Genomic DNA, 24,040 nt, shown 5'->3' with positions numbered 1-24,040 from the left:
CACCCTAAACTGGGGTCTGTATTGGGTTTCCTGCCTTTTTATGGTGGGAAAACCGAGGCCAGAGCTTCAGTGATTTCCCCAGGCTCCAGGATGGGAGGTTGGGTCCCAGCTCGGACGCGCAGGCTTCGGAGGCCGGAGATCACCAGGGTTTCCTGCGGGTCAGAAGTGGGCCATGCAGTCGCTTGGGCGTCGGAGAGGCGTCTACACTCGCGGCCGTGGCCGCCCCTCCTCAGCCCACCGCGAATCTGACGCCGGGGGGAGAGGGTTTCAAGTGGAGCCGCCGCGGATGTCGTCCGTGCCACTGGCTACCTTCCTGGGACGCTCCCCATTCTACTTGCTTTTTTCTTCCGTCGCCCACACCTCCCCTTCTCTGGGTGCTGCTTCTCAGATTGCGTTGCAGTCTTGGGGTCCTTTAAGAGTTCCCCGTGGTCCCAGGTCTGCTCGCACTCTGGGGGAGCTCGTTCGCTCCTGCGGCTAGTATCTCTGAACGGGTGATTCTTTCAGGAAATCCACAGCCCGGCCATCCTTGTCTCCAGCCACTTTCTGGATCTGGCAGAGGTACTTCAACATGTCCGCAACTGAACGTGGCAACTTCTACTCAAACTAGCCTGGCCCGAATTCCCTCCTGAGTGAAACCGAAGTCATCCTCGATACCGCCCTTTCATCCCCGCACATCTTAGCTCTAGATAGTTGTTGACCCTTGCTCTTCTCTCCAGTGGTCTCCCTGATTATTCTGTTCTTTAATTCTGATTGCACTCTGCAGTGTGTTCATTCTAAAACACTTATCCAGTACCCATCCAGGGTCTGTCAGGATCAGGCTTTCACCATCTGGCCCTAAGCTCACCCTGTGTTCCACATACACGTCATGGGATTGGGAACTCCCGGAGATGGGAGATCAGTTTAACAAACATTGAACACTTCTGTTAAGTGCTGAGGCATGAGATTGACTGTTACAGTATCCTGAGATTAGATTATAGCCCAAGGGGGTAGGCAGGAGGGAGAGAAGGAACTTCAGTCTAGTAATGGTAGAGCCCTTAGAGAAAGCAATTATGCTTTAGTCATTGATATTCCCTGCATCTACCATCTAAACAAGCTCACAGCATCAGCTAAATGTTGAAATCATATGAAGGAAATGTTTTTAATTATACTTGGTGACAAAAAATTGTTTGCATACCACATTAATGTTTTAAAGGCTTTCATTTCTCTTTTTGATTCCCTACCCCACTTCCCCAAGATCAGATCTTGAGGCAGATAACAGAGCAATTCAGGTAGTGAAACTGCAGTCATCTTTGACTTTCTTCTTTAAGTACCTGCCAGGTGGTCAGCTGTCTTAAGACTACTTCCTCCAGATTACTTCTTCCTTTTCATTCCATGGCAAGCACTACCTGGGATTAATGCAACATCCTCGTAACTAGCCTTTCTGCCTCTAGTCTGGCCCTTCCTGAAAATAAGTGGATTTTCCTAATGTGTTTCTTTGTTGATTAGTCTTCAGCGACTCTCCGTTCCTGACCAAATTAAGTTCAGGCTCTCATCAGTATGGACCCAGCTTACCGTCCAGCTTTCCTACTTCCTTCTTTTATATATGCAACACACAGAAGCCTTACGCAGGCAAGCCTTGTGCTTTCCTGACTCAAGCAACAGAGACCATTTTCCCTGCTCCTGTCTCATTGATTAAAATTCTAGTTATTCTTCACAGCCTGGCTCAGGAAGGACGGGGTTTAACAAAGGACAGGAGCTTTTGAATTACTGAGGCAAAGTGCTCTCACTTGAATAGAGATCATAATCCTTATATGAAGTCATGGTATAATGCAAGTAACATTTGTTAATGATCTTGGCACGGTTATCTTTCCCTCCCATCCCATCAGCGTTCATTGAACCAGAGTACCTTCAGTATCCCCCCAAACACATTCTGAGGTTCACACAAATTACAGTTTATGTAAAAATTTATTTGACCAAAATGTAGAAAAAGTGATACTATTACATATGATACAGTTGCAAGAATCTAAATGAAAAGTGTGGGTTTTATTCAATTGCACAATTTGCTAGTGTACTTTCCGGGTAGTGTGATGCTTAATAAATAGGAGTGAGGGGCAGAGGATTTGGATAAGCTAGAAGCAGGGTGATTTTGTCAGAATTGTAAACTTGAGTTGGCCCCCACATTGCTGGGGAATGTGGAATGTTTCAGCTCTGAGATGTTAACCAAGAAAGCAGAAATATAACAAAGCCAAAATGTGCAGCCCTGCCTACAAAATACTCCATATCCAGTTTAATCAGGAGTTTCTTGGTCTTTTATTAACTTGGTCCTGAAGAAGGAATGAAAGTCCTACATAAGTAAGTCTTCAGTCTGCCATTCCCTGAAGTATAAAGGAGATGAAGCTACAGGCCAATTACTTTATCTCTATTTTGCTGTCAAAGGCCCCTTCTGCTCAATATTTGCTAACAACTGCTCAGTTATTGATGGCTAGTGGTCTTCTTGATAGGACTTCTCTGAATAAGACTGAATTCTACCACATTCATTCCTGCTGAGGAGATGGTCTCAGATCAGAGCAGACAAGCATGGGTCATTATTGGAATAAGCTATCTGCTCCTCAGAGAACAACTTTAGAATGAAAGGAACATGTAGAAGAGCCTAACATCAAGAATCTACCCAGAAAATATTGGGGTAATTATTATTATTATTTCCCAAGCATTCTCATGCTGACTGCCCAGAGGATGGTTTGTTCTGCATGGCGGAGTGTGGGAAACAGCCAAGATGATTAGGTTAATCTGTCTATGGTTTACGACTTCCCACAAAGTCAGCCCCGTCCCCCTGGCTTTATTTTTTATTTTTTTGCTCTACATGGAAAATCCCTACCCATATTTTAACCTGGTTACCTGTCATGTGACCAACAGTGGCCCAGAAGGTTATATATTCTTTGGACTTTTAAGTTGACCCATGACTAGATACTGGAGTTGTTTTAAAAAAATGTAGGGTTGTCTATTCTCCCAGGAACCAAACGCCCTCAGTCTTAAGAGAGTATGCTCAATATGAAATACCCTGCCTACCTTATGAATAAATGCAACTTAAGGATAAAAAATAGAGCTGAAAAAGCTGGTGCCATTTGAAAAAAGGAAGGAATTAGATTTAACTGGTGCTCAAAGCTTCTCTGATACAAAATATTTGGTCATATATTCATAATTCGCTTGACATTTCCAGCAAAGCGAAGATTCAATAGCAAAAGAAACTTCTTACAAGAGAAAGACATGGAGCTCTGGAGTTTCTGTTGGAACAAGACTCTTCTGTTTTGGTTATATACAGTTAAGTTCGTTTAGCGTCTGATCCAGTGTCTGATGTAAGCCCACATTCTCTTCTTTGGCCTGGGCAAGTTTTTCTGGTGAGGATTAAGAGTGGGGGAAAAATAAATTAATAAGCATCTTTGTTCAGGAAAAAAAGTTTTCAACTCCATAAACTATCATAGTGAAAGTCATAGCAGAGAAAGTACTTTACATTTTAATTACAGCAGAATACCATGGAATAAGAGAGCTCAAGTATCAAATATGGGAGGCAGGGTTGCAAGATAAAATACAGTCTTAAATTAAATTTGAATTCCAAGTAAACAACAAATACTTTTTTAAGGACAGGTATTTCCCAAATGTTGCATGAGATGTACTTTTGCCAAAAAATTTTTCATTGCCTATCTGAAATTCAAATTTAACTCAGTGTCCTATGTTTTCATCTGTTAAATCTGGCAATCTATAGAGTTAGAACACCTGGACTTAAGCCCCAGTTGTGCCACTGAAATACACCATTTAACCTTGCTAAATTCTGTTTCCCCATCTGTCAAGGATAACACTAGCAATATGGGGCATGGGGAAACGAGAGGGGCTTCAGAACTTAGGAAGTGCTGCACAAACATAAGACTTCAGTCCAAGGTATGGGAAACAGTACACTTCCCCCCTAGTGCCAGTTAATTAGCCTTTGGTAGGAAATTATAATCCTGAAACCCGTTTTTCCTTTGGAGGTTTTGGGAACGGCCATTGAAATTTCAGGCATAATTGTGTTACTGTGTCTGTGTGTCCATAGCCACGTAGTCAAACTCCAGATAAATGCAGCATAACTGAAAATCTAAGTCAGACTACAGGTGAGTTACTAAGTGCCCAAGCTGATAAAATAAATTTTCAAAAACTGAAAAAGTAAGATGCCATTTAGAGCTCGGCACAACAGCGATCAAGACAGAACTGGTTTGCAATGAGTGATGGCTGATAAGACACTAGGCCAAGAATCATTAAAATACTGGAGGAAAGCAAAATGCCTCATAAACTGTGATAGGATCAGCTTGGAAATTTTCAGAAAGAAAAAAAAAATGACTGCAAAGACGGCAGTCTTTCAACTAGAACTGCTGAACCTTTCATCTCATGAGGCACTTAAAAACATCAAGTTGCTATGAGCGGGGTGGATTCGGTCAGAGAAAAGAACAGTGAGTGACCTGGGCCTGACTAATGTGGATGGACAGTGCCCACTCCGTGTGAGCCAGTTTCTCCGTGGTCTCACCTAATCCTCACTCACGGAGCAACCACTTTTGTTTTGCAGAAAAGCTAAGCAGCTTGTTCAAGCGCCCACAGCTAAAAAAAAATGGCAGGGCTGAGATTCAAACCCAGGTCTCCCCACCATAAATCCTGACCTCATTCACCTTGCCACTTGGATTCCCTGGCATCTACTTTGTATTAGATCTGAGATCAAATACCTTTCCCTAAAGTATCAATTGCCCTCGAGAAGTGTGACAGGCCCACAGACCGTCAACAGGTGGTAGGAGATGTCCATAGCCCAAACCTCTGGAAAGGAAGTTCCACTTAGGTGCTTAGTTAAGTAGAATGACTGAATAAGCAGGGCTGCAGTTATTTCAAAGGGTGGAGGCCACCTACATCTGGAAAAATCCCAGGAACAAATATATAGAGTGAGCAAACAAAAAAAACCACCCACCCCTTCATAGTCTAACCTTTCCACGGTCATTCAGTATAGAGGTGTGTGAGGGGAGAGGTTTCTGCAAAAGTTCGGGGTGGATGATAGAAAACCAGGGAGAGGGTGAAACGGTGTGAATAGTTTAAGGGAGGTGGATTTTGGAGGAATGAATATAAAGAACTGGGACAGAGGTTCCCACCTGAATAAAATTATAGGATGAGGAATAATAAGCTATGGTGACGAAAAATGGTGGCTCTAACTGGAGATCTTCCTGCTACTCCCAGGTTCAAGGGGCAGTCTAGAAGACACGCGCGGACATCAACAGGGCAGTGGTTCTGGGATAATTTATGGTGGTGGTGGTGGGGTGCAGGGGAGAAGTGGATAGAATATTTAAAATTTGGATTCTTGTGGAAAAATCTATGAGGTTTTGGTCACTATATGACCTCTTAATGCCCACAGGCTAACTTTAAGAGTTCTCACCAAAGCAAGGTTCCTGATTCGAGTTAAATCAAGTATGAGGAGATAGAGGTTAGTGTCTCAGGCAACTTTGGAACTCGGGAATGAATCATCTCTCTCTGTCTGGCTTTCCAGCAACTCCCACCCCCTTTCCGTGCTGATGCGATACGCTTTCATCCCTTGTGTAGTTGTTTTCTAAGGGCAGGGGATAGAGTGAGGCTCACTGGCAAGCTTCCTCCCGGGACTGAGGGCTGGGCAGATGTTCCGTGAACAGTGAAGACACAGGGAACCCCGGACACCACTCTCAGAGTGTAACACAGAGAAAACAAACGCGAAAAGGAAGCATAAGGAGACCAGAATGCCACTGCCGCTTTTTGAATCCGTAGGTCAAACCCCATTCAAGAAGAGCCTCTTTTTAGGCACAAGCCTGCCAGTTTTTGCAAGTTCTGCTGACTCTCACAAGCTGCTTATGAGGCTGGATGAGTCTCCATTCAAAAACAATTTCTATTTAAGGAAAAACTGCTATCGGCATGCAGATATAGTTAGCTCGCACATATTTGAGAGCTCATGCCAAACTGGCTTTTGTTTTCATATAGGCAGAAAGAATCATGTGGGCATCATTTTCCTTTTGAAATGAGCTCTTCATCTGAACCACCCACTTTCTGTTGTAGCCACAGGCAAGGGCATCAACAGCTACGGCTCAAAAGCGGCAAGTGAAGGAAACGAAAATGAGGGCCTGGGCACGAGGAGCGCCTGTCTTTATTTCGGTCACACAGCCACAGACACAGCAGAGGAAGGCTTGAAAGACCAAACCAGGAGGCAGGAAACGAGCTTCTAGAAGCCCACGGGAAGTGTAGGCACCACAGTGAGAAGGCCAACTTCGGTATTGCTAGGACAGAGGGCGGCACCCCAGCTCCCTCTTAGAGAGAGGTCATGTCGTTGAGAGCATGGTCCAATTCCTCGCTGATAGCTTTGTACTTGAGCTTCTGAGCGTAGAGCTCGTCTAGAGGGCGGAGGTCCCCAGGGAGAGAGTTCAGGAGAAGAGGTACAGGGAACAGAACGTGAGGGTCGGAATGGAGTGCCACAGATGAACAATGAGAGGAAGAAAAAAAAAAGTGAGAAAACAAAGCACGAACTAGAAGAAAGTTGAGTCCTATGTAAAATAAATGAGGAAGCAAAAGATCAATGGAATGGTTTCCCAGTGGCTCGAAACTCTGTGGGGGTCAGCCATAAGGAACCTTTAAAAGAAGGGGGACCAGAAATGGAACACAGCTTCTACCCTCAGTCTCCCGCCCCAGCTATTTCTGACTTTCAGTGATGTCACCCAGTCCAAAGGTTATACTCTGGAATGGGGTATTTTCCCTTATATGGAAACCTCACCTCCCAAACCAAACACTGGGACACACGGTCTGAGGAACAAGTTTGGCGCCCTTTCTGGGTGAGATAGTTTTAGATTTTGTTTGAGTCCCGAGATGCTAGAATTTCCCGGTTACTTTATGAAGAACATGGGACAGAATTCTTTTTTTTTTTTCTTTTCTTTCCAAGTTGGAACTCTTCAAGAGATTCTGGGATATGTGGGCACCAGACTTGCAGACTGGAGTCTTTATTCAGTCTCTGCATTCTCTGTATTTCCATTTTCTCATATTGTGATAAGCTCTGAGCTCTCTGGGAGAGAGCTTCTGTAAAAATGTAAGGCATTTTAAAAACGCAAGGCGTCTCTCAGGAATGAGCAAATTGAAGGAAATTCTAAAGACTTTTAAAACAAAATCAGCCATATTTGGGTCTCTGTATTCACATGTGCAGCCAATTAAGCAGAGAGCTTTTACTTCTTGAAAAATGGCAACCCAGGTCTGCATGGGACTTGCACTGTCCTGTTTCAGGGCCCCAGCCCCCCAGATGTGCCCTCACTCTGCACTTGACTCTCCTAGGGTGAACAAAGCCCAACTCAGTCCTTCCACAGACTCCTCCCACCTGTCCGCAGATTGTCACCAAGGGGGAGGCAGAGCAAACGTAATCAGATGTAGTTTCGTACCTTCCAGGTCATCAATTGTCTTTTCCAGTTTTGCAACCGTTCTCTCTGCAAATTCAGCACGGGTCTCAGCCTAGAAGAAAAGAAAGGAGTCACTATGATTGCTTCGACACCAGCCGCGAGAGAAACCTGAACGAGCTGGCTGTGATCACGCTCACCTCTTTCAGTTTGTCGGACAGAAGTTTGATTTCTTCTTCATATTTATCCTCCTTTTCAGAATACTGTGGGAGAAACCAAAACAGTACTTAAAAAAAAAAAAAAAAGCACAGAAGAACGTGGGTTCTCCGTTCCTTGGAGAAAAGCATGTGCTTGAAGCACCACGAACATGCCCAAGACGCCAAGTGGAGACAGCACCTTTCCAGGCAGAGGCAATGTGCACACAACTCAGGGGAATGTGTAGAAGGGCCCTCTGGGGTGCGACTGAGCTGAAGGCCTGGGTGGGATAGCTAGAGATGGAACTGTGAAGAGGACGGAGCAGAGGGCTGCATGGAGATACATGGCACGGGGAGCCCTCCAGAGTTGGCCCGACAGATGTTTCCAACCCCGCTTCCCACCGACTTTCCCAAACACGTTCTGGGAACGCTCCAGTCTCCCAGCCTTAGCCCCCCACCTCACCCCCCCCAGCATGGGATGATGTTCCTTTCCCCATGACTACCCGTCAGAAAGGATTTTTGTCTTGCAAGGTTCAACTCAGATTGGTATCCGCTAACCCCTACAGCTGCCCGCTAGGTTGCCAGATAGCCTCAGTCCCATTTTACAGGTGAGTAGAAGAGTCACAGAGAGGTTACGGAATTTGTCTAGGGTCACACGGCCATGAAGCGACCACACCATGACTGACTGGAACCTGACTCTGGAATTCGAGCTCCTGGCCTTCCCTGCGCTTACAGCCCTTTTCAACATCACCTCCTCATGACAACCTCCTCATTCCCCAACTTTCCAAGGTTCCTCTGTTGAAAGTCTCGAAGCACTTTATTATCGGGTCAGTCTCTTCTACTCAACTACACCCTGAGCTCTTGCAGAGCAGAAGCCATATTATCACTGTAACATGTACCCCCAAGGCCCAGGACAGCATCTGGCCTGGCCCACGGGAGCTAACTTGGCGTGCACACAGGAGCTACGTTTGCTCTTCAAAATATCCTTGTATCCCTGTTAATACTAATGACATAGCTCTAAACAAGACAGATGCAGACCCTGTCCTTAAAACTTACAATCTAGCAAGGAAGGCGTGTCATTAATTATGGCAAATGTGATCCACCATCAGGATAGGAAAAGCAGCACATGGGGCTATAAAGCCGAGAAACCCCTAACCTAGATGTTCAATGCAGCTGGAAGGCAGGAGGCGGCAGGGAGAGTGAGGAAGCGAGCAGGATGGCGAATTCACAGGGCAGGCCACGGGAGAGTGTGTACGTTGTTCCTATGTGGTTCTCTCCGGTAATGACTGCTTCGGGTGCTATCTCAACCTAAAAAGCCCAACTGCGCCTCTCCTATCTGCTGCTCGACCTTCTAGAGTGTGTTTCTGGAGGATCCAGGGGATTCCTGAGCGTGAGGCTCTGTAGACAGTTATGCTCAGATCTCCCTAAGAGGAGCCTGACCAGGTACGAATCTCTTATTCCCTCTCCACTCTCATCGAAGGTGGAGATAAAAGACGGTGCAAAGACCCCACGCAAGAAGGAAATCTAGCCACCAGACATCTCTTTTTGTGGCGGAAAAACCTTGCTGCTGGGCACCAAACCCACGGGTAGCCAATACAGCTCAGATCCCGAATACCCTGGCATATATTCCCGTGCACCGTGGAGGGAGAAAAGAAAGCCCAGCAAACCACCAGCGCAAGCCAACCACCAACCTTTTCAGATGCAGCCTCGAGTGACTTCAGATTGTTAGTGACATTCTTGAGTTCTTCTTCTAGGTCACCACATTTTCTGTGCAAAGACAAAGGAATTTTATGTCCTATCCCCCCTTAGAGCAGGCAATTCCCCTGAAAGCTTTCAAAAAGAGGAATCCACGCTGCCTAGGGCCCCTGGAAGGAATGCGGGGGAAAAATGTTAATGGCTTCTCTCTGAGCTGCAGCGCTGTGCACTTATCCAAACCCTATCGCGCCTGGCAAAGGTGCCGCAGGCCGAGCAGTATTTGGAAGGTTTGTAAAGCACTCCTGAGCTCCCGCCAAGGGTGAGGCAACAGGGACTTGTGAAATCTAGGATGGATGAGGCTGCCTCCGGAAGGTGTAAGAATGAAATGGAGCGCGGGAGGTTGGGAGACGGCAATCAGTGTGCACCGGACACTCCAGGAGGCAAGCTCTGAATGGATCTGCGAAACTAAATCCTCTCTCTCAGCACCACCGGATGCTCCTTGGAGCTGGATTCCTCACCCGAGGCCAAGGGGAGAGGCTTTTTGTTTGTTCAGAGCTCGGAGCTGTGGTCAAGCATCTCACCTCCCCCTCCCCCCGCTCCAAACCCAGGAATGTGCCACGGGCAGACAATGCCATCAAGAACAGAGCAGAAACGCTGACAGGGAAGCCTGCCTTCCCCAGGTAAGCATTCTCTTGAGAAGGCTCAGCCTCCCGAGATTTCCTCTCCAGGAAAATGGGACTTCCGGGCTTCTCTGCTATTGCCCGTCTCACTTCTATTTCCCAATACCTCTGTATTGTTCCAATACCTTGGAACACGCAGGCAGTGCTTCCCAGGGCAGTCAGAACAAAAAGACATTCTGTCAGCCACGGAGGCAAGGAGGGAGGGCTGAGCTAGGAGTCCCAGATGCCCATCCACTCGAGCAGAGGCCTCAGAGAGTCAGGGTCAATTGTCCACACAACCAACGCCCCCCCCCCCCCGCTCTGCCCAGGGGCTGAGCTGGGCCCCCCTCTCAGTCCCGCTCTGCCACTCACAGCTCAGACACCTCGGCGCGCTCCTCTGCCCTCTCCAGCTCGCCCTCCAGGATGACCAATTTACGAGCCACCTGCAGACGGAGAAGATCGATTAAGACCCCAACAACCACGTCTAGTAGGATGCCTCCCCACCACCTTTGTGGATGGCAAGGTGTCGCCCAGACCATCTGCGAGGACGTGGGCCCCAGGAATGAGGCAGACGGGACGGGAAGCCGACCACGGAGACCGGCAGAAGACCAACTGAGCTTTCGTGGTCTGAAGACCCATGATGCCCAATTTTAGCCAAAACACCCAGCTGCGGGACAAAAAGTGATCTGATCAACTGGTCTCCCTGCTACGTTAGACAAGTGTCACAGAATTCCCCAGGACTTGCTGGCATTGTGGAAGATACGGATTCCTAGCCAAGCGGCTGTCTCTGGAAGAACAGATGTGGATGCAGAAGGCCAGCTGAACTAACCAAGAGCTTCCTTTAGGTGGCCCCAGGGCTCTCCCTATCACAGAGCCATTTCCTCCCCACTTCCTGCTGCTGCCCTCTGCCAGCTCCACTCACCTCCTCGTATTTGCGGTCGGCCTCCTCAGCGATGTGCTTGGCCTCTTTGAGCTGCATCTCCTGAATCTCCATCTTCTCCTCATCCTTCATGGCCCGGTTTTCTATCACCTTCATTCCTCTGCAAGGAGCAACGTCGTCATGATCTCCACACGCGGGTTATGGCCCATCGTACACCTCCACACGTCTGCTCAGCCAAACTCCTCTGCAAGAACCGTGCTCCAAAGAGGAAACTGTGGAGTGGTTCTCATTCACTTCCCCTTTGCCTCCTATCCCAGGAGCTGCACCATCCCCATCTTACAGAGGAAGAAACGGAAGCACAGAGAGGCCAAGTAACTTGCTCAAGGTTGCGTAGCTCGTAAGTGGCAGAGTCGGGATTCAAACCCCGGCGATCGGGCTCCAGGGTCCAGGCTCCCATCCTATACGGCCTCTTGCTAACCAGTAACAAGAAGTACTTATACGCTAACAGTTACCACAGTGTGATGGAGGTGTGGGCCGGCCCGGCTGTGGGATTGATGAACTCTAGGGCACTGGGGGAGGACGTGTGCATGTGTCACGGGAGGCTTTCCAGAAGAGGAACCACAGGAAGGTTTCAGAAAGAGGAGGGACTGGAAACCAGAAAGGTGAAGGGACTGCCGTGGGAAGACCAGGAAACAGGCAGGTACCCACAAGGTGAGGGGTGAGGAGGAGCCGAACCGAAGTGGATACGTCCAGTTTGGAAAGGACAGTGCCCGGGGGACGGCTGGATAGCTACAACGCAGCTGGCTCCCTCTGGCCTGCACTGCTCGGAATGCACCAGGTAAGCCCAGATACCTCCAAAGAGGCCAACCCAGGATGGCGTACTGATGCATGTCATGCCTGCCCGGAGCGGAGGACCATACATGCCTTGTTGTTTAATAAATATGTCACTGGCTTTGCTAGCTCACTGTCAAGACACCTTCACATCTGTGCAAAGCCTTAACCTCAGCCCACGAGCAAGCCAAGGAAACCTTTGAGCACTGGAGAGATCCAAGTGACTTGCCCAACGTGAAGTGTACAGACTTCAATCTAGATCCTTCAGTTCCCAAGTAGAGAATCCTTTCTACGAAAACTAGCAGTCTTTCACCAAGGGCGTCACCAAAGGCCTCTGGTGATACGACACAGAGAAGTGAGGGGCCTTCCCAGGCTCTCTGGGTTTGGTGAGGTCCTGGAAGTGAGACATATGGCCGGGAACATGGGCAGCAGCTAATCCAGGCCCCCGGCACAGCCATGAGCAACGTGTGACTGGATCCTTCCCACTCCCTGGTGGCTGACCGGGAAGCCTCTGCTGGGCTGTGTGCCCTCGCCTGGCACAGGCTGTCCTACACTGCACGGGAAGAAATTTCCCGCATGGGCAACCGACAAAGTCAATCTCCAAGATTCCCTGGCTGGTTCTTGATGTCACAACAGCACAATCAGAAATTAATCCTTTGGAGGGCTTTATACCAGGAAGCCATGGTGGATGGGTGAAATGAGAATCCTGGTGTGATCGTGGGGAAGATACACAATGACCACTGGCCCGGCCCACACCGTTACCACACAAGGAGCCCATTTACCACCACACAGAGACTGCTGCTTCTGGGAATGACACAATCTGCCCTCAGTCCTCCAGAGCCCGCACCAAGGCATGAATTATCCTGCTCCAGAGGACGGCGCATCCCGCTGGAGGCCCAAATGCAGAGGGCGTGCCACCGAGGTGAGGAGCGCAGGCAGTCGCAAGTATACTGATGGCGCTCGTCTGCGAGTGTCCCTGACATACAGTGGTTCCTGCCTGACAGCAGGCTTAACGATCGTCTGTGCAGATGGCCCACTCCAAGTTTTCATCTCCCGTCCCCTCTCCCATCACCCCGGAACTTGGTATTGTGAGAACACCAGTGAGACACACAGTGGCTCTCAGAGAATCTGCGAAGCAGCCCTCTGCAAACTGGTGCAAACCCGCTTCTGAGAAGCAGCCTTACCTCTCGCTCTCGTCGGCCGCCTTTTCTGCCTCCTCCAGCTTCTGCAGGGCTGTGGCCAGTCGCTCCTGAGCCCTGTCCAGCTCCTCCTCAACAAGCTGGATGCGTCGATTGAGAGCTGCCACATCCCCCTCGGCCTGGGGAGGTCAGAGGTGCAGCCGGGTTAAGAAGTAAAAGGCCAGCCCAGCATCCCCAACTCACATGGCGTTCTTCCCCGGGTTAACACGCTTCCCCCCAACCCCCACCCGACAAAGCCCACCTGGGAATGCAGGCAGTAAGGAATTCATGCTCTCATCTGGAGAACATGAATTTTCCATATGATCTTCCCCCCAAAACGCCCGGGAACATCCACCACTGGAGGACAAAGGTGTGTATCCCAGAAGAGGACAGGCAGTCAAGTCAACACGGAAGAGTGCCAAGCGCACCGCATGCTGGGAGAAGACCGTGCTGGCCTCTCTGGGATTGCTAGAGAGTAAGGCCACCCGTGCCCTGGCTCACCAGGGCATATAAAAAGCTCTGCTCCCAGTCACCTCAATGGTAAGAAACGCAAGAATATGGATGCCTCAGTTAAATGTCAGCCACACAACGTGGGGGAGGGGGGCAGCGCCATCAGAACACCACCCTGAACTAAGTCTGGCCCAGAGAGGATGCGACAAAAGGATCTAAGTAAGAAAAGAAAAGAAAACTTGGTCACGGGCACGGAAGGGATGTCAGAACGGTGATACTGGCTTTCAAGGTATTTGCACCTACAAGGAAGGTCCTACGGCGGCATACGTAAAAGCAGAACTCCGGGCTCAAAAAGCGCTCGGTCAGAATCCCTGTTTTGCCAATTTGCAGCCGTGTGGCATTGGGCAGGCTGCTTCACTGCTCTGAGCCTCCCCATGCCAGCCCCAGCCCCGTGAAGACTGTAACTGAGGGTGTGGCCCTGCACCTGGCATGTGGGAAGTCCCATGATTTCACCTCATTTAATTCTCCGGTATTTTTACAACGGGGAAACGGAGAGGTCCAGCTCGGGGCACTAGTCCCGCTCAGTCTCACAGAACTGGCGAGAAAACGGCCTCAGGAACCCCAGCCCAGGGCTTTTCTCTGGCTGTATCTGTACCCCGCAGAGAGTCCTGTGGGGGCTTCGAGACCGGCTGCCCTCAGCAAGAAACACTGAAGACTTGGTGAAATTTAACTCAATGGAGGGAAGATGCGTAAAGCTACACAGGTTTCTTCCTATCAAGACAATCTCTGAATGGGGGGAAGGCCATAAAAATTAGTAGGAAACTGCTCCCTCCCCTGCCCCCTGAATTTATACAGCAGGAAAAAAAAAAAAAAAGGAATAAAAGAATGAGGCCAGAGATGCTGAAAAACACAGAGACTCGGGAAACTGTGCTTAGCTCCAGGGTCTTAGCAGCAGACGGAAGGAAAACTCCCACAGGTGTTTCATCGCAACTTCCTCTGAAACACCAATTTGGAGACTACATTAAAACCACCAAAGAACTATTTTAAGAAATTCACCCACTCCTTCCAACGAGTGGGTGCCTTTTATTCTTTTTAATAACATGAATTTTAACTCCTTCAGCACCGGGGGCAAGAATTGATTTTTTTTCCCCCAACAGTTATTAGTACATTAGCAAAACTGCATAACCAACACCACTACCTAATTCTGGAACATTTTCATCAACCCCCCCCTCCCCGCCAAAGAAACCCCATCCCCATTAGCAGTCAAGGTACTGATTTTTAAGATCATACAAAACTGCTTGCTTTCTTATGAGTTGTCTTTAAAAAATGAAAGTGAGCCTTTCCTTCTGTGGGGAATTTGGAATCCTGATAACCACGCTTTTGGCACATTTTCAACTGCCTGGAATTGAAAGAACGCTGACACACACGACTATATATGTGCTTACATATATATGTATTTTTGAAAAACTGCTAGTCACTGCTAGTCCTTTTGGGCTCCACCCCTTCCTGCAATCAAAGCTTCTACACTCTACAAAGGATTTCCCTTATAAGGTAAAAGAGGCTTGCTAGATACATGTGGCAAAGGAACAGGAAGATGTCGGTTAATCACACAAAAATCTAAACGAAACCAGCTGTCGGGAGGCAGACCCAGAAGTCTGCCACACGCCGGCTCTTGGCTTTCTCCACAAGAGACTGAGAAAGGCTTTTTTGCCCCCTCTGGGCTCAGTTCCTTTGCCCAAGTACTTTTTTCAGACTTCCCCGTCCTGACCAAGAGGAGCACGCTTTGAAAAGCAAACTTTTGAAGAAGTCCAAAACTTTCCAAAAACATCTTTTGTCCCAACTGGACTGTCCTATTCCTAAGTCTTGGCTCGAGGCTGAGGGCCATTTTTAAGCCGAAGTAATTGTCCTCCAGCGAGATGACTTGGGATGAGATCAGAGGGAGGGTTCTGCCGGTTCCTTGTGTGAAAGAGGCCAAACCAGCTACTGTTTGAGGCTTGCACCAGGTTTCCGAGGCCTCTTCACGCCAGAGCAACCCTGACAGGACCCAATGCTTCCACTCAGGCCAACACTGGGGCGGTGTGGGCCTCTTCTCCAGACTTGTCAACACCCAGGGCATCTTTTCCACTTCTGGGGTCCCCCCTCCTCAGCCTCAACACTCCAGCTTTCCCGGGCCCTGGACTTCCACCCTCTCCCCCAACTTTCTTGCACACCTAGGGCTCTTCTGCCAGCAAACTCTTATTCTATGATAATAAATGCTCCACATTTTGAAGCCTACCCCATGGGGGGGGGCTGCTCCCTTGTCCTGCTCCAACAGAAAGGACACTGAACCCCTCTGCAATGCTATCCACCCTTATTTGTACCCCTCACACCCATTAGACTTTGAGCTCTTCTGAGGTGACAGGGAGTGGAGGAAAAACAGCCCAGGAACTGAGCACCTACTATGTGCCACTACTCCCCGGACCCTCCCAGCTATCGTAGGGGGTCGGCATTATTGTCGCGGCTGCTTTACAGATGGGGAGACCGCTCCTAGGGGTTAAGTACCAAGTGGTATGAGATGGCATTGGAATCCGATCTCTCCGCTGCCCCAGGAGTTTTCCACCATCTGTCCTGCCCCGAGGGGCAGTCCGAGGACGAAGGGAGGCTAAGAGGGCCCTCCTCCGTCGGCCCCATTATCTGTCCTCAGGCCCCGCAGCATGGAGCTGAGGCACACCAGACCATCTTGGGTCCAGGGCCCCGAGCTAACATTCCTAAGTTCTTTTGGAGAAAGGCAGGGTCCCGCGGCCGTCGCTCGGCGGTCGTTCCCGCAGGGACCAGCTGGGGAGAGAAAGGCCGGCGGCTCCGGGCTGAACTTCCGCCCCCCGCCAGGAGCAGACACGTCGCCGCCGCGCCCCTGGGAACAGCTGGGAAAGTTCAGCAGGAGCCGGGAAGCCGCGTAAGAGGGGAGAAAGTGCGACGCCCCCCCTCCCCGAGTCCGTGTCGGCCAGTCCAACCCCAGACAATGGAAGCTCAATGTTTCCACTCTCACTTCCCGCTCCAGGGTCCAGTCGCCTGTAAACCCCCCCCCCAGCCCCGCCCAGGACCCCGGCGCCAGCCCGGAGTCAGATGGCAATGCGGCGCCCCCCCACAACCCCTTCCCCACTCCAGGATCGTGCATCCACCTCGAGTCCCTCCCCCCATTACCCGCTCCGCCGGCCACACCCGATCCGGATGCGGCGCCCCCTCCCCCGTCCCAGGCTGACCGCGGAGAAAGGGGGTCTCAGCAGCCCGCCCAGGGGAGGGGGGTGCGGGTCCGCGTTCCGGGAGCCCCCAGGCCAGAGGGCGCGAAGGCGGGCTAATGGGGAGCGGGGGGGAACCGGGTAGCCGCCGCCGCGGGCGGGCGGGGAGCGCGGGAAGCGGGCGGCCCCGGGAGAAGGGGAGAAAGGAGCGCGCGCCGGGCAGGGGGATGCCGGGGCGCGGGGCCAGGGCGCGGGCTCTCACTTTCTCGCGCCGCTCGCGCTCGCCGTCCAGCTCCCGCTGCAGGCCCTGCGCGCGGTCCTCCGCCTCGTCCGCCTGCTGCTGCAGGGCCTGGATCTTGCGTTTCACCGCCTCCAGGGAGTTGAGGCCGGCCATGGCGCGGAGGCGCGGAGGCGCACGCAGCGGGCGGCGGGCAGCGGCGGGCGCTCGGCTAGGCTTGGCTCGGCTCTGGCGAAAGCTGCACCAGCCGCGCCCCGGCCCCCGAGCCTTTGCCTGCGCCGGGGCCGCCCCCGCCTCTCCCCGCCCCCGGCCCGGCCGCCGTCGGGGCGATGAGGTCACCAGGCCCGGCAGCCGACGTCAGCACCGCTGGGGGAGGGCCTGACGTCGGCACCGCTGGCCACAGCTGCTGGAAAGTGCCCCTTTTCGGGACTTATTTGGAGAAAGCGCCGGGAGGCACCGCCTTCTCCTCTTCCTCCTCCTCCTCTTCCTCCGGCGCTGCCCGCCCACCCGGCCCCGGGGCTCCTGCCTGGCCCAGCCGCGGGCGCCCCCATTACTGCGCACGTACGTCGGAGGCTTTCTTCTCTGTCAGCTCCAGCTTCTCCTGGGCGTCTTTCAGGTTCTCGGAGTATTTGTCCAGCTCATCCTCCGTCCCCTTCAGTTTCTTCTGGAGGTGCGTCAGCTCCTCTTCCACCTGGGGACAGATGGGGGGACGTGTAAGCCTGGGGGCCACGTACCCGTGGCGCAGGGGCGTCTCCTACATTCACAAGAGCCCTCTTCTGTCTCCCTGGGCCTCAGTTGCCTCATCTGCAAAACAGGGATAACGATACTGTGCACCAAATGCTACCTGTTAATACGATTTTCACCTTCTTCTCATCTCTTGGGACAGCTGTGTGTGCTTATCTTTTGGGGGGTCCTGGATACCCTTTCAGAATCGATTACAGCTTTTCGGAAACAAGTTCCCGACACACTTCCCAGAAACACTCGTTCAGTTTTGCATCCCAGTTTCAGGGGTGCGGACTGCTGGTGATCCCGAGTTAAGCAGAAATAGGAGTCTCATACTCTGGGCCCAGGTCATCCTCCAAGCCCCAGCCTGTCCCTCTCTAGTTCTGCCTCCTACACTGGCACCCAGAGAAACTTTCTAAATGTATGTTTGCCTTCCTTCTGCCTAGAACTGCCATGGCTCCCCATTGACCAAGAGAGTGGTTCTTCGACTTTCCCACAAAATACTCTGAAAGGTTGGGGCACCTGGCGGGGGGCTCAGTGGGTTAAGCCTCAGATTCTTGATTTTGGCTCAGGTCATGATCTCGGGGTCATGAACTCAGGATGGTGAGATGGAACCCCTAGTCCGGCTGGCGCTGGGTGTGGAGCCTGTTTAAGATTCTCTCTCTCCCCTAGACCGGTGATGGGTAGTAAGGAGGGCACATATTGCATGGTGCACTGGGTGTTATACACAACTAATGAATCATCGAGCCTTACATCGAAAACCGGGGATGTACTGTATGGTGACTAACATAATATAATAAAAAATCATTATAAAAATAAAAAAAAATATGATTCTCTCTCTCCCTGTACCTCTGCCCCTTGCCCCCACCCCTGCCCCATGCGCGCTCTCTCTCGCTCTCAAAAACAACAAAAAACTCGGAAAGGTTGAAAGGCTCAGGCCCACCCCACTCCTGTATTTGGGGGTTTTGGCTAGAAGAGAGATCCCCCTCAAAGACCACTTCCTTTGAAGGCTAAGGTTAAATCTTTAAAATTACTGCACATCTGGCTTAGGTTCATTTTAATAAAAATGTCCCCCACGTTCCCTAAGTTTTCAGTTCTCTTTGTTTATCCTGGAAGGCTTGCCCCTCTCTTGGCCCTCCCACCTTGAAAAGCTCAGATCTATGGGATACAAACCACAGACCCCTTCACTTCTCCATCTCCATCACCTCCACCACACCAGTCAAGAGTCAGTTCAGGAAGCCTTCTCTATCACCTCCAGGCTGCACCTCCCTCCCCTGCCCCGAATTCTGGTCTGCGGTGGTCAGTCCGGCTCATGCTTTGATCTGACTTCTGTCTCTGGTAGTTTGACCCCCTGGTCCAGTCCATGCTCCCAGGGTGGACAAGCAGCCCTCCCTGGGCCCTGCTTCATCCTCCTGCTTCCTTTTCCCAGCAGGAAGCCCAGAGAGGTGGAGTGACTTTCTCCAGGTCACCCAGCACAGGATTTGAACCCACTTCTGAACAGGCCCTTTAGGCCAGGCCTGCTTTCCTGTGTCCCTTTCTGACTTCCCTCTTTTTTAGGACTTCCCAAAGAAGGTATGTTAGAAAAGCTGATGCGGCTTCTAGGTCAAGCTCTGAATCTGATCTGGGTTGCACACTCACCCCTGAGATGATGTGTAAAATGTGCCAGATGCTTTGTGTGTGTGTGTGTTTGTGTGCCTGTGCAAATTCTTTTTTTTTCTTTTTTGAGATCTATTTATTTATTTGAGAGAGAGACAGCAAGAGAGAACGCACAAGCGGCAAGGGCAGGGGAAAAAGAGAGAGTATTCCAGATAGGTTCCATGCTGAGCGCAGAGCCCGATGTGGGGCCCGATCTCAGGACCCTGAGAAAACAACCTGAGTCTGAGACCTGAGAACAAAACCAAGAGTCTGACGCTTAACTGACTGTGCCACCCAGGTATCCCCTGTGCAAATTCTTAAAAGGCCTCCTGTCCTGTCTTCAAGGCCACTGAGTGTCCTACTGCTGAGCTAGGGAATGGGGAGGGGATTAGGGGCTCAGAGGAGGAGAAGGGTGAGGAGCTCAGGCCTATGTCAGACTCCACAGGGCCTGATCTTGACCTTCAGGCAATAAGCCTAGATGCCTGGCTCCAAATCCCAGCTGTATGTCCCCTTTTCTGGCCTCAGTCTTCTCATCTGCAAAATGGAAGCCTTGTCGTTGTGGTCTCTGAGTGCCCCAGCAGCTGCTGCGAAACTTCTGCCTTGATGGAGAAAATGAGCCAATTTCCTTAAAGACAAGTCAGTATGACCCAGCTTTCACCTGACTTCCTTCTGGAAGGATCTGTGGGGTGCAGCATTTATTAGGTGCCAACTATGTGCCCAGCACAGCACTCTCTTAACATGACAGAGTGAGAGCAAGTTCTGCAGCTTTGGGCTCATCCAGGTGTAAAGGTGGTTGTGTTTTTCATGACATTTTCCAGCAAGGTTTGCACAACAAGGGGTGGGGACTGGGATCATGTGGGTCGGGGGCTTTGAAGCATTTAGAAAGTGCCAGGCACACGATACGTACTGTCTCACTGAAGCTGCATGTCACAGAAGGGTAAACTGAGTCCTAGCATGAGGAAGGGACTTGCCCCAGGCCATACAGACAGGGGATTTGAACCCTCATCGGACTGATTCCAAAGCTGGTTCTCTTGACTTCTAGGTTGTGCTTCTCACTGACCTTCCACACCCAGCACCAATGCCGCCTCCCCCTGGGAAGCCTGCCCTGCCGTCCTGGGCAGAGCCTCACTGCCCCCTTGGGCCCCCCCAGTCCCTGTCCCTCCCCTGGCCCAGCCCTGACTGCTGAGGCAGGGAGCCTTTCTCTGCATCTAGCTCTGTCTTTCCCAGCCTGGGCTCCTCCAGAGCTGGGCTGGGCTGAGGTCACTCTGAGCAGAGCCCCAGCATCACTCAGTGTGGGGCTGGGCCCAGTGCTCACCAAGGAAGTCCAGGGGAAGTTTGCAGAATGAATCAATGACACACCCCAAACCCTTCAGTGGTTAGAGCCAGGTAGGAAAAATCAGTAAGACTGACATGAAGCGGGTTCCCTTCCCTCTGCCCAATTTCTAAGCACAAAGTGTGTGCTGGTGTGTATGGCACCTTGCCAGGGAGGGTAGTCTTGCCCTGGCTCTGGACGGTCTCTGACAAGTCACTCCCTCCTCTGGGCCTCAGCTTCCCTGCCTGTAAAATGGCTGGGAAGGTCATGGACTGCACACCTTGGTCCCTGTAAATGGGGCCTTAGGACAGGGCCGAGGCAGGATGTGGGGTCAAAGGCCAGTTGTGGCGGATGTCACTGCCCTGGGAGGGGAGCGGGCAGGAAGCGGGAGGGCTGGGCCTCCTGGTCCTGTTCCCACACTGGACAAACAGGGCCTAGAATCAAGACTTTGCTGCAGGGTCTCTAAGGGGCAGGCTGGCCCCAGGACCCACACTTGGGCCTCCTGAAGTGCAAGACACTCCAGTTAAGTCAAGTCCCTCATTGCCTCCTGCCTCCATACTCAGGTGGGACAGGCCATTGGCCCCTTGGGAGTGTGGCCTCTGCTTTGGGCCTCTGGAATCTTGTGTTCTGCGCCTGGCCATCGGAAGGTAGCCCATGCCCCCATGTCTCAGTTAAGAACACTGAGGGTTCAGAGAAGGGCAGCGATGTGTCCTGAGTCAAAGTTAGAAGAAGATCCAGCCTGGTTCAAGCACAAGGCCACTTCAGTGGGTGGCTTCATGGAAAAACAAGAACAGAGTGGAAATCCAGCTGGAGGCCAGAAAACCTCTCCCTGCCTTTTTGGCTATATAGCTGGCAGAAGTGAAGGCTTTGAGAAGCCTTCCCTTTTGAGTTTGTGTCTACCTTGGGAGATGTGCTGTATCAGTCACTCACACCTTAGTGAAAATTAGAGCCATACACTTGCTTTTGTCTGAATCCCTAGCTGAGCCTCTCGTGGCAAGGGCTAAATAATGGGTGGAAGTGGGCAGCTCCGGGCCAGCACAAGATGGGTGTCTGTGTTTGCCAGGGAGGAAGGAGGAAGGGAGTGTGGCAGGGAGTGCTGGGGTGGGGCTGGCCTCCAAGAATGTGTCACAGGCTCTTAGGGAAGCCCCGGGATGCTGGGGGATGGGGAGGCCCACAGGGGAAGTAGGGTGTAAGGCGGGGCAGGAAATAATCCTGCATTTATTGAGTGCTTACTCTGTGCCAGGCACCAGGACAAGGGCTCCACCTGCAGTCACCTCTAATCCTTCCACGGCCGTGAGGGAAGCACTGCTGTCACCTTCCTATCTCAAACATGGGGCCACTGAGGCACAGACCGGTGAAGGCCTTTGCTCCACGGCGCTCAGTGACCCAGCTGTGAACAGAGCCAGTCTGAGCTCAGAGCCTGTCCTTTTTACCTTCCACGCTGGCCTGGCATGTGGGCTGGGCAGGGCTAGGCATGTGGTGTCTCTGTCCTGGGCGGCTCTGGGGGCTTATCTGAGACCCCAATGCTCCTGAGGGCTGGGTGGTTAACCCCAGGGTGCGGATGAGTCCTCGTGGGGGTCAGGGTGCTAAGGAGAGAGCAGCACCCCCTTCCCTCCTCCCAGTGGCTGATCTAGCCGCCCAGGCCCGGACAGCTGACTTCTGCTCTGCTCCAGACCATGGCCTTGGGACTGCCCAGCCCAGGCCTCAGTCCACTAGCCGCTCAGCCCCCTGGTGCGCCCTACCTCCGGAGCCTTCTGCCAGACTCGTCTCTAGAGCTCTAGGTCAAGGCCTCTGCCTGCCACTGGCACCACCACCTCTCCCCTCTGGGCTCCCCGCAGGGATGGCGGGGGCACCTGAGATATGCAGAGATGCACTGAGATCCTCAGGTTTACCCCCAGATCTCCAACTACCCCAGTCCTGACTCTCACCCAGTTGCCCCCACCACACACCCACACTCGGCCACCCTTCCTGCACAATCACACCTGGGTCTGTCCTGACATGGGGCAGGGTGGCCCACACTCACACACAGCTCCGCACGGCCACCCTGACTACTACAGACACACGCACACACACGTAGCTGGGTGCTGCCACCCTCACCTGGACGCTAATGTACACACACACACACACAGAGTCTGACAGAAACAATCGCCCAACAAGCACACACACGCCAATACAAGTACAGTCACCTTGACACACACACGCTCACCCTGACACACACACATTCCATTATTGTCATGTCAGCTTTGGCACGAGCACACGCACACACAGCCAGCCTCTCCCCGCTACGCACAAGCCCACAGCGATACCACCACCCACGCCCTTGCAGACTCACGAACACAGCCAGACTCTTTTCACCCCCACTTTCCAACAACCACACACTCGTGCCTTGGTCTGCACACACTCACTGTCACAGACGCTTTTACCCTCCCATGCTCTCTCCAGCCAACACACACACACACACAACACACACAACATACCACCTGTGCGCACACCACCTGCGCACACACAGAAATGCCCAGACACACAAATACACTCTCACACACGGCATCGAACCACCACCCCATCTCTTACACACCCCCCACGCTCATCCTCTCATCCCCACACACCTACACGCGCTCCAGCTTGCACACCTATCCCGCACGCACAAACACCCCTCCCTTGCCCGAGCGCGCCCTGCCTCTCTCTCTCTCTCTCTCTTGCTTTGCTCGCCCTAGCCCTGCTGGGGTACAGTGGCCTCTCTCTCCCAGCTCAGGCACCCTGGAAAGACAATGGTCCCCTCACTCTCAGCCAGACAGCACCAGCCCTGCCCCTGCCCTGACCTCGGGTACCGAGCTTCCTGAAACCCCCACCTCGGGTCGCAGAGGCCGGCCTCACCGCCAGGAGCAGCCGCCCAGACAGGGCACTGGGCGGCCGGCCCCTCACCTGCTTGCACTTCTCCTCCGCGGCTTTCTTGTCTGACTCGGCCTGCTCCGCCCGGTCGATGGCGTTCTCCTTGTCCAGCTTCAGCATCTGCATCTTCTTCTTGATGGCCTCCATGCTGGGCGCGGGCGTGCGGGCACCGAGGACTCTGCGGAGGGGGCTGCGCTGCGGGCCGGGCCGAGTGAGCAGCCAGGCGGGGGCGAGGCCCTTATAGGCTCCCGGGCGCGCCGCCCCGCTGCCGGGCGAGACCTGGAGGAGGCCCAAGCCCGGGCTGCCGGGCCAGCCGCCACTCGCTTGCTCAGGACGATTTGGCCAGCTCACCAGCCGCCCCGCAGCCCTCGCCTTATTTGGGCCTAGGATTTTCTCAAAGGAAAAAAAAAAAAAAAAAGAAAAAGCCCGACCCGTTTCCATTTTTAACCTGGTGACACAGGTCCCTTGTGGGCGTGCGAGCACAGCACTGGCTCAGGAGGACCCTGGTGGCCTATCGGCCGGCCTCAATTTCCCTCGGTGCTGGGGAGCACAGAGGAGGGCTTGGGTGTGGGTGCAGAGTAGGGGTGACGTGGGCTGAGGAGGCATCCGTCCTCCCTTCTCCTGCCCTCTGGTCCTGTCTCCAGGTATTGGGTGGGATCCCAATCCCATCACCCTCACTGCCCCAGGGGCTCCCTGGGTTACCCCCTCTTTCTGGCAAAAGATGCATCATCTTCTCCCTCTGTCTCCTTTCTGATGAAT

The 24,040-nt window shown here is 52.2% G+C and overlaps 1 protein-coding gene across 4 annotated transcripts; it reads right to left on the bottom strand.

Annotated features, from left to right (window-relative positions):
• Positions 1-1,925: 1,925 nt before the first annotated feature.
• TPM4 (tropomyosin 4) lies at positions 1,926-23,616 on the bottom strand. 4 transcript variants are annotated; one of them, XM_026500411.4, is made up of 9 exons: positions 23,315-23,616; positions 17,288-17,413; positions 12,826-12,959; positions 10,853-10,970; positions 10,303-10,373; positions 9,268-9,343; positions 7,583-7,645; positions 7,428-7,497; positions 1,926-3,371 (listed from the first exon to the last, which is right to left on the bottom strand). In XM_026500411.4, the coding sequence occupies exons 1-9, from the start codon at positions 23,426-23,428 to the stop codon at positions 3,289-3,291; spliced, it is 855 nt and encodes a 284-aa protein (XP_026356196.1). In that variant the 5' UTR covers positions 23,429-23,616; the 3' UTR covers positions 1,926-3,288. The 4 variants fall into 4 exon arrangements, with proteins under 4 accessions (XP_026356196.1, XP_026356197.1, XP_026356198.1 ...); XM_026500413.4 differs by lacking the exon at positions 1,926-3,371 and adding an exon at positions 6,100-6,398 and having other exon boundaries at positions 23,315-23,498; XM_026500412.4 differs by lacking the exons at positions 17,288-17,413; positions 23,315-23,616 and adding an exon at positions 16,747-17,019.
• Positions 23,617-24,040: the final 424 nt, after the last annotated feature.

Source organism: Ursus arctos, unplaced genomic scaffold, assembly GCF_023065955.2.
Source record: "Ursus arctos isolate Adak ecotype North America unplaced genomic scaffold, UrsArc2.0 scaffold_14, whole genome shotgun sequence".
NCBI lineage: Eukaryota > Metazoa > Chordata > Mammalia > Carnivora > Ursidae > Ursus > Ursus arctos.
Note: the sequence above shows the minus strand (reverse complement) of the source record. Positions and strands in the feature narration are given on the sequence as shown.

Bases quoted from the DNA above. Each gene is read 5' to 3' on its own strand.
- TPM4 (XM_026500411.4), bottom strand. From the start codon at position 23,428: ATGGAGGCCATCAAGAAGAAGATGCAGATGCTGAAGCTGGACAAGGAG. The intron at 10,971-12,825 runs GTAAGGCTGCTT...TGCTCCTTGCAG, and splicing joins GCGGCCGACGAGAGCGAGAG to AGGAATGAAGGTGATAGAAA. The intron at 9,344-10,302 runs GTGAGTGGCAGA...GTCTTTGCACAG, and splicing joins CGCGCCGAGGTGTCTGAGCT to AAAATGTGGTGACCTAGAAG.